The sequence below is a fragment of the Daucus carota genome, chromosome 7 (assembly GCF_001625215.2).
Source record: "Daucus carota subsp. sativus chromosome 7, DH1 v3.0, whole genome shotgun sequence".
Taxonomy (NCBI): domain Eukaryota; kingdom Viridiplantae; phylum Streptophyta; class Magnoliopsida; order Apiales; family Apiaceae; genus Daucus; species Daucus carota.
Genome location: NC_030387.2, coordinates 181,594 through 191,783, shown reverse-complemented (window position 1 = coordinate 191,783; position 10,190 = coordinate 181,594). Strand labels below are relative to the sequence as shown.

General features: G+C 34.8%; 2 protein-coding genes across 2 annotated transcripts; one reads left to right on the top strand and one right to left on the bottom strand.

Annotated features, from left to right (window-relative positions):
• Positions 1–3,627: 3,627 nt before the first annotated feature.
• LOC108195667 (protein DETOXIFICATION 55) lies at positions 3,628–5,169 on the top strand. Its single transcript, XM_017362641.2, has one exon. It carries the CDS (start codon positions 3,758–3,760, stop codon positions 5,123–5,125), a length of 1,368 nt encoding a protein of 455 aa, XP_017218130.2. The 5' UTR covers positions 3,628–3,757; the 3' UTR covers positions 5,126–5,169.
• A 605-nt stretch (positions 5,170–5,774) lies between these two features.
• Positions 5,775–8,643, bottom strand: LOC108194268 (dynein 8 kDa light chain, flagellar outer arm). Its single transcript, XM_017361217.2, has 3 exons — positions 8,399–8,643; positions 8,219–8,324; positions 5,775–6,106 (listed from the first exon to the last, which is right to left on the bottom strand). The coding sequence occupies exons 1-3, from the start codon at positions 8,534–8,536 to the stop codon at positions 6,024–6,026; spliced, it is 327 nt and encodes a 108-aa protein (XP_017216706.1). The 5' UTR covers positions 8,537–8,643; the 3' UTR covers positions 5,775–6,023.
• Positions 8,644–10,190: the final 1,547 nt, after the last annotated feature.

Here is a 10,190-nt window from a genome sequence, read left to right as displayed (position 1 = left end):
CCCATCATAAAATACAAGTTGCTTATTCAGATGACTAATCATATACTTCTAGCTGTGTGGTCTCTCCTAAACGAATGATATTTTGATTAACAAGCTTGTAGTGTACTCCATACTTCTAATGCACCTCACACATGTTTGGTTCTTGTACACTGCACGTCTGCATGCATGAGCTAGATTGCATTTTTGCATGCATGTGTTTTTAACAGTAACCGTACTCGCGAGCCTAAGCTCTTATACCATGTTAAGTGACCAAATCCCTAAAAACCTCAAGGTATTGGGATCGGAGGAGGGCTTAGCAGGATCTTATTATATTCTAACACATTGCGTGTGCGGGGGAAATCTAGAAGAAGCTGGTAGTGGAATGTACTGGACCTGAGATGTGTACAGAAAATGTAAAGCATGAGCAAACAGAGTAAGCAAAGCACACGTGTTGATGCTAAATTAGGTGCTTCACATTGATTTTACTCTATTATTTATCTCCACTACTTGAATCTTTAAATTATAATTATAATATTTAAAGATGAACCATCTTTTGCTTGTCAAGAAATGACATTAAAAAGAAGTTGGCTGCAGGGCCACATATATGGTACAAGCAAGCTGCAGACATGGTGGTTTAGCACAGCGATTACTACTGAGAGTGGTGGTTAATTATAATTAGTTTAGGCATCATAGTTGAGATCCCACATTAAACAAACCATTCAACCTAAAGATCAGTCCATGGAAGAAAAACTAAGTAATATTATAGGCTAAAAGTGGTGTAGGGAGGGAGGGAGAAAACTGTGTCTGTTGTTGAGCTTATTACTTTGAATTGCCCCCATGACTTTTGGGACCGAAAGATAGCTCATTGGCTAGAACAACCAACATCACCAAATTTATATAGTCGGAGACCATCAATGAGTGGAGCATGTTCCGTTGATATTTTCATTTTTCAACAACCTGAGCTTTAGACGTTGAGATACAATTGGTTAGAGAGAATTAGTTGTTCAGTCACCGCCAAGACTTCAGAATTGGTGGAGTTGAGAAATAAGTGGCGGATCTGACTATAAAGTTAAGAGGGGTCAATTTTTTTGTAAAAAAAAATAAAAGGGGTCACAAAAAAAATTATGGGGGTCAATTTCAATTTTACAACCTAAAAATATGTATAATATTAAAAAAAATAAAATTAAGGGGGGTCAGTTACCCCCTCTTGCCCCTTCTAAGATCCTCCTCTAGTTGAGATCCATTTTGGATGTTAATTAGACTTATAAAGATATTATTATTAGATAAAATTTAATATTTAGATATAAAAGATGTTAAATAATGTAAAATCTTGGCGTCTAATATTTTCATATGTTAAATAGACTAAATATTTAATATAATATTTCAAATACTACATCTAAAAAATATGGTGCCAAATATCATATTAACATTACGTTGTTTAGTATTTTCAAAAATAGAAAGGTTATATAATGTAACGTTATTATTTTTCTAAGCCTAAACTAATAATATAGCACATATAAATCAAACTTATGAGTCAGACGATATAACGTTATATAATATTAATTCAACATAAATACTATATCATGTATGTTTATAGTTATAAATTATAAAACTACGTGATATATTGATATATATAGTGATATAATATTTTGAAGTTTTATATGAGAACACATTTTCAAATTATGATATCTAGGATATTTTAATTCAAAATTAGGATTTTCGGAACCTTTTATCCAATTCTACCCCATCTGAATCATTATTTTAACTGTACACAAATGCTACTCCAATGAGAGGATGGTCAACTGTTTTGACTATACATTTGGTGAAACCAAATCCACATAAACGGTTTCATTTTGGTGCAAGCTATCCGCAGTAAGCTTACTCTACGGTCTCCTTTTGGTCGTATCATTATGGAGTGCCGTAGAATGCTAGTAGAGTTAAACATTGAATTGTTTTTTATTACACGATCTGCCAACATGGCCGCTCACTGGTTAACGAGAGAGTCATTGTTATGTCCAGGTCGTAGCTTTGACAGGAGGTCTGTTCCTGTCGGTTTGGAGTCTCACTTGTTAGCAGATTTATTTGAGTAATACAATCTTTTTCCGTCAAAAAAAAAAAAAAAGATCTAGAATAAAAACATGCAGAATATAATTTTAAACAATAATAATTAAATGCAGGGGCGATTTACTAAATAATTAAAAGATATACTGGACAAAGATGGGTGTGATGTGGCTTCCTCTTGGTTTGAGACTTTTAGTCCATAATAGCATAAGTTTTATGGTAACATGTTAAAGAAAATTAGTGTAGTGTCTAAAAATGTATACTTGTATGGTGACATCGACCAGATCCTCCTTCTTCAACTGTGACTAAACTGTAGACTTCCTTTCGGCCTTCCCTAGCTTAATTAGTTACTTAATTTACTCGCCTAATCATTTCAGATCCAACTTGTGACACTCCTTAATCTGCATATCTTTATATCACTTCCAAGTCTTTCTTAAGCTCGCAAGTAGATGGAAAAAAGAACAAGTCTTTCTTTGAAATTATATAATACAACTCTTTAAAACTGATTTACGAAAATCATTTTTTAATCTCGACTATTTTGAAATTCTGATCTACCCAAGTCGCGCTGCGCACATACAAAAGAGACCGACATGATTTAGAAGTAATGTCGTCAGGATTTCTCTATTGATTGTGCAAGAATTAGAGTGACAGTTAGATATCATCAATTTGCTAATAAAGCTTTAATCATATAATTACTGTAGAGTGATGAAGATATATAACGGTACTGGGGCGATCATATCACAGTCCAGGACCAGATAGCCCCGCCTAATAATCAAAAAATTGATGGCGAGCACTAATGCATTATTAGCATGATGTTAATGGATGATTATACTCATCTACTGTACTCTAGAAAAATGTAAAAAGCTGATTACACCATTCTGGAGCACTAAGTTTCTTCATCTGAAGATAGATTTAGGTAGGATTGCATATTTGCTTGATTCTCTCTTAAGAGTCGAGGATTTGCTATCATAATTTTGGCAAAATGACAAAGCATGGCCTTAATGTGGCTTTAACTAGCTCCACGGAAGAGAGATGTTAATCCCTTAATTAAGCCTTATTATACAGGTTTAATTATTAGACTGAATCTTCTATACAATATGTTAAAACCAGGTGGTTAATGTAAGTGTAAATTTTGAGCTCTTATTCTTTTACTGTATAGTCTGTACTCTGTAATGCCAATCCCCCCACCACCTTCCACTTCTATAAGAATCCCCTCGCTTCCTACTCTGTTTGAGCAATTAGCCACTTCTAATTCTCTCTCTCTCTATACATAGATATAAACTCTCTCCCTTTCTAGATATACATCTCTTGCATGCATGCATGAATACATGACATGCACGTAGGGATCACTATATCATTACTTGTTGACCCCTATCCATTTCCAAACTGATACTAAGAATCGGCAAAAGAAAGGTGTGACAGTACTGTATATATATATGGCACCGCAACATAATTATAAGCAACTGAAACTGCCAGAGGTAAGGAAAGTATGGAGTATAGACTACAGAGATGTACTGTAATGAAAGAGAATGATTAAACAATAGAAACCGAGCATGCATGTTCATGTGAGATTAAAGAAAACTACCACATATTTGATGTAAAGCTAAATGCATATCTATTTACTCTATATATCCATGATTACACTAATTCTACAAATTTGTCACAGGTAATAGAGGAGTTGAAGAAAATTTCAAGCATAGGCTTCCCAATATTAGCAATGGGATTGGTGAACTATGTCAGGAATATGATCTCAGTTGTGTGCATGGGAAGGCTTGGCAGCATAGAGCTAGCCGGTGGTGCATTAGCCATTGGTTTCACCAACATCACTGGCTACTCTGTTCTTTCAGGCTTAGCCATGGGTATGGAGCCACTTTGTAGCCAAGCTTTTGGTTCAGGAAACTTAACTATAGTGTCTCTAACTCTACAGAGAACCATTTTCATGTTGCTTTTCACATCCATCCCCATCACATTGCTTTGGCTTAACCTCGAGCCCCTAATGCTTTTGCTACACCAAAACCGTGAAATAACCAAAATCGCAAGTCTATACTGCTTCTATGCTATCCCTGATCTAGTTGCCAATAGCTTTCTTCAGCCTCTGCGTATATATTTACGCAGTAAAGGCGCTACAAGGCCATTTATGTGGTGTACAGTACTAGCAACAATTCTACACCTCCCTGTCACTATTTTCTTAACCTTCAATCTCCATCTCGGAGTAAAGGGAATTGCACTTTCCATTATTATCACAAACTTCGTAAGTTTATTTTTCCTAGTATCCTACATGTTCTGTACAAGGTCTGCCTCTTCTCCAGCTTTGAGTATGCCGTTACTATCAATAGCAAGTAACAATGGTCCACAAGGGGAGGATTGGGGAATGTTACTTAGACTTGCTATTCCAAGTTGCTTGGCCGTATGTTTAGAATGGTGGTGGTATGAGCTTATGACTCTTTCAGCTGGTTACCTGAAAAACCCTGAGGCTGCACTGGCAGCATCAGCTATAGTAATACAAACAACCTCTCTTTTGTACACATTACCTTCAGCTCTCAGTGCATCAATCTCAACCAGAGTTGGCAATGAACTCGGTGCGGGCAGGCCCCGCCAGGCCTGTTTGTCATCCAGAGTAGCTATTGGACTTGCCCTATTAAGCTCAACAATGGGATTGTTGTGGACAACTATAGGTAGAACATCATGGATCAGAGTCTTTACAAAAGATACTGAGGTGTTTGAACTAACAATGGCAGCCTTACCAATCATTGGGCTTTGCGAAATAGCTAACTGTCCACAGACAACATGTTGTGGGGTTCTTAGAGGAAGTGCAAGGCCTAGTGTGGGAGCTGGTATTAATTTCTACTCATTTTACTTGGTGGGGGCACCAGTGGCTGTAGCTCTAGCCTTTGTGTGGAAGCTTGAATTTTTGGGACTATGTTATGGACTTTTAGCTGCTCAAGTTTCATGTGTTCTTACAATATTGACTGTAATATATAAGACAGACTGGGAGGAAGAGTCGCTAAAAGCAAGACACTTGGTGGGAGGGCATGATGAATATTTTACATATCCTGAAATAATCAAATCCCAACAAAGAGCATAACAAGATAAACTACTAGCTAGTTCATTCAAGAGAATGGATCACATTTTACCACCAAACATGGAATAAACATATGAACAAATGTAATATATTGGTCATATATGCAATAATTATAATAAGTGTCTGACTTCGTTTGAATTTATGTATTTTCAGGATATACACACCTCATGTCTATTACACTTACAAATTACAAGTTAGGGTGATCTATGCTTGCATGAAAATTAGAGATAGAAAAGGCAGCAGCTGATTTAATAAAAATCTAAGCTTTTCTATTACACTTTTTTTTTTCTTTTTTGAGTTATATCAGTTCCATGGTCATATTTGAACTGAAGATCTTGCTTGTTGAAGACATCTATACGTGCAAGAAAACACCCAACACTTCTTTCCTGTGACCCACAAGTTCATATGAGATGTAATACCATATCCTACAACCCTAATACTCTAGCTCACAAATTCATTAAAACTTTTGTTACTTGCATTCAAATTATTCACGAGGCATGAAATAGGCAGTGTCTGTTAGTTGATATAACAAGATGTCTAGGGTGCATTCATCTTTATCTGCTAGCTTTAACATAACAATTACCTATATGTTTAAAGTTTTATATTGATGGCAATTTTTCAATGTACTTCATCTTAAAATAATACAAGCAGATGCTCAAAAAATATATATATACAATACTATTACTGAAGATCGATGTGAAGTTCTAAACCCTTTGTCAAAATTAATATACAACATGATCGTCTCCTCAGATATTTTCATTGCAAGAAGGTCAATTGGGATACAAATGAAAATAGCACCGCCATTTCATCAATCATTTGCCCTTGGGGATCCCAAATTAATCCTCTCATACTTACTAATTGATGTACCTGAGACGCATTTCCTTTCAATTATCACCATCCTTTAGCCAGATTTGAACAGCAACACTGCTTTTGCATCCAGATAAAAGTAAACAAAGTGGTGTGTCTCATGAGTGACATATGAACCTGCACATAAACGCCGAATGGATTAAAATTGAATGTTTGATTCAGATTTCAGGGAAGCACCTTACAAAGAGGAAAAACAAATTGTTTTACATTTCTTCTTCAATGTATGTTAATTTATATAAATTATGATAAATTTCGGAAAGGAAATTGCTGAAGATGGAGGGCAAAGTATCCAATTGTTATAATATTTGAACATTACACCTACTACAAAGCTTTAGTACAAACTTATTCATATATGAGTATTCAAAACCTCCTATTTTTTAATCTTAGGGTCATTGAAAAGTTTAATTATGTGAGACGGGAACACTTATGGTGTGTTTGGTTGGGACGAATGGAATTTAATGGTGGAAGGAATGAAATTACTAAAATTCAACTAAGTTATAGTTCAAATTTTATTCCATACCTTCCATTTTCATTCACCCCAACCAAACACAACATTGGTCTTTAATCTTTATTATTAGTATATTCTTGTTCATACTATTGACTTGCGACTTTCACCGTTATTTAACAAAGGGGCTCCAAAGAGCAGTCATACTGTCACTATTCTAAAAAAAAAAAAATTGAAAATTTTAAGTCAAATGAGCCCTGAAATAAGCATAAAAGCAGATCAAACCTGACCTATTCTATTAGCAGTGTCACTATTACAGTCGATTTTTCAGCCCCAAGGTAATTTAACTCTTTGTGTTGTAATTTTTAACTGCTACTAGCAAGATATGCAAGAAAACAATAATGCACTCTCTAATATGTTAGGTGTTCTGGTTGATTTGCCAGCTGATTTTATTGTCCTAAACAAAGGGGCTCCAAAGAGCAGTCATGCTGTCACTATTCTAAAAGATTTATTTGATAAATTAAGTCAAATGAGCCCTGAAATAAGCGCAAGAATCAGATCAAACCTGACCAATTCTATAGCAGTGTCAATATTACGGTCCATATTTCAGCCCCGAGGTAATTTGACTCTTTGTATTGCAACTTCTAAAAATATGTGCAAGAAAAAATAATGCACTCTCTAATATGTTAGATCATAGATGTGCTGTACCTATGCTTTGTTTAGGACAACGAAATCAGCTGCTGAAGTCTGAACTGCCTAAAAAGGTAAATCAACTGAAGCGATCTAAAATACGAACAAGACAACCACCCCCCCCCCCCCCCCCCCCCGCCCCAGTCAACAATTGGAAGCAGACTCGAAACGTAACATCAACACGCTTAGAAGTACTGCCGCTAGGGCAATACAAATATATGGTTGTGTGAATACGACAAACCCTCCTAACTTAAAGACAAGATGAGGAGATCTTTAACTCGCTATACCATTAATTCAGATGCAATGCTCCTATACAAAACCGGGTGTGGCATAGTTTTGTCACATTTCTTTTGAATTACTGATCAATATCTACATACACATACTATACAAGGAGCCTCTTAAGAAATAATATCTCCACAACACTCCACAAAAGGACTGTATACAGAGAATACCCAAGGGGCCAAAAGGAAGACGAAGATAAAACTTGATCTGTTTAAAGAGATTGTATTGTCTTCCGGTACTGGCAATTCTGCTGGCTCCAAATTGTTTACCAAATACGCTTTACTAGCTGTTAACCTTCACATCGATTCCTATTCACAAGTGACCTTCTCTTTCTATAAATCCTATTGGATCATTTTACTATACAAGCCCATAAAACATGTTTTAGTTTACCAGGTGACTGACTCTTGATTTTTTCCCTTATACCCATGTCCACCGGACATAACATGGATGTGCTCTTTAATCCGTTTATTTAAAGTTTATTTGCATTAAGCTCACGTGCTGAGTCTCCAAACCCATGCCTAATTTTGAATACACGACAGGTACCAAACAAACAAAGATAATTAGTTGAAGTAGAAAAATTCAAGATATTGCGGAAAGAAAGCTACAGAAAGAATCTACGTTACACAGGCTAGGCAGGAAACAGCACAATTAGCTTAATTACGCCCTAATGCTAGCATCACATTGTGAGTAAGTAATGAATTGAGCTGAAGCACATTACTGAAGTCCATAATTACACACACTGATGATGATTCAATGCAAGCAAAGCACGCAATTATATAAAGATAGATCTACGATCGGGAGAGAGGAGAGACCAAAGTTTTTGCCGACGATACAATGCCACGTAGGACCGAACTTGTTATCAAACTCCTTCTTAATGTACTCTGCTACGTCCTTCTCTACGCCGTGCTTCTCATACGCCTACAATATAAATGTATATATTAGTATGAAAATTGAATTGAAATAATCGAGAGGGCGAGAGAGAGGGAGAGTACAGCGATAGCAATGTCGATGGCTTGTAATTGCATGTCTTCTTTCATATCAGCGATTTTAATCACCACTTTGTTGCCGCCGGAAGGAGCCGCGGATGAAGCTTTCCGATCATCTCGGCTTCTGTTGTCTTCTTCACTCATCTCTCTCTCGTTTTGTGTCGATTTTGGTGAAGAGAGAGACAAGCAGCAAGTTCTGGAGGAGAGAGAGAGAGACAGTGAGTGGTGGGGTTTTTAGCGAGAAAACGGGTTCAGTTCTGTTACAACATGACTACATGAGTACTGTATATGTTTTAAAAAAATTATTAATAATAATTTTGATAAATATTCACGTTACTGTCACAAAAAAATTACGATAAAGTTGAAATCTATACTATATTATAATAAGCCAACATTAGTATAATTTGTAGCCAACATGAGTATAATTTGTAGTCTAAGTTTTTAGTTATATTTTTTGGTTTGGCACTCTCCTTTTGGTATTACAAGTCTACAAATGTGGAGTCTATTATTTTTTGGTTTGGTACTCTCCTTTTGGTACTACAAGTCTAAAAATACGGAGTCTATTAATATTATATTGTTAAACAGTTTCAAATACTAAAAACACTCATAATAATTCATTATCATATAATATTTCATTAAAAAAAAATATAATGATGTTATAAATAAAATTATAAATATACAATTTTGACTATTTTTCTTATAACAAGAACCTTCATATAACTCTTTTTAACTTTAACGTGTTCTATTTCAATATAAACACGAACCATTACATAACCCTTTCTAACTCTAATCATAAAAGTTATTATTGTCAAAAAAACCAAGATTACAAAATTATGTTGAAATTCGATTGATTAGATTACTGAATCTTTCAAAGGTATTACACGATTGGCTATGTTTGGAAAAGATTTGAATTTTCTCATTTTTTATTTATAAATCTACGTGTACTAAATTCGGATTAAATGTACTAAAATCCTGACACACACACACATATATTTATTATGGTTTGTCCATTTTCAAGTAATCGGGAGAAAATATAGTCAGTTGAATAATATAATTTAATTAAAATTCAATCCATTAATACTAAAACACCGATAAAATAATATTAAAGTTTAAATTATAAATAATAAATTACGAACTATATACCCGCCCGTGCTTCGCACGGGTTAAAGGCTAGTTGTATATAATAAAATGATAAAGTAGTACAAGTCATTATGACAAGAATCATAAAATTCTCTCTATATATATATATATATATAATATTTTTCACATGTAAAAATTTTATTAGCTTATCATGACATGAGATTTATAAGTTTTCATGTTTTTTCATATGTGTTAGCTCATTGATGATAACTACTCCCTCCGTCCCCCCTGAGTAGTATATATTGGGGGACGGGGACGCGGCACGGACTTTAATGCTCCTGTAAAGTGCAGTCGTGTAATTTATTTTTAAAATTTTCTTTTTCTGAATTAAAGTTTAGATGTTATATTTTTATTTAGAAAAAGAAAATCTCAAAAATAAGTTACGAAACTATATTTTATAAGAGCATTGAAATGCATGTCGAGCAGTTGAAAAGAAACGTATACAATTAAATGGGACAGAGGGAGTATGTGGTTTAGACTTGATGACCAATAAAGTGCTTAATTTTAGCTTATCTTTTTAAACTTGATAGATAAAAAACTTGATTTTACATTGTATGGTGGTCCATCTGATTCCGTGATTTTCCTAATCTCTTGTATGCGTCCCTGCTCATTGTATATACTTTTCTAAATTGCACAAAGATAAGTATAAATCTAGATT

Bases quoted from the DNA above. Each gene is read 5' to 3' on its own strand.
- LOC108195667 (XM_017362641.2), top strand. From the start codon at position 3,758: ATGGGATTGGTGAACTATGTCAGGAATATGATCTCAGTTGTGTGCATG.
- LOC108194268 (XM_017361217.2), bottom strand. From the start codon at position 8,536: ATGAGTGAAGAAGACAACAGAAGCCGAGATGATCGGAAAGCTTCATCC. The intron at 8,325-8,398 runs GTACTCTCCCTC...TTTATATTGTAG, and splicing joins CCATCGACATTGCTATCGCT to GCGTATGAGAAGCACGGCGT. The intron at 6,107-8,218 runs GTCTCTCCTCTC...GTTTATGTGCAG, and splicing joins TATCGTCGGCAAAAACTTTG to GTTCATATGTCACTCATGAG.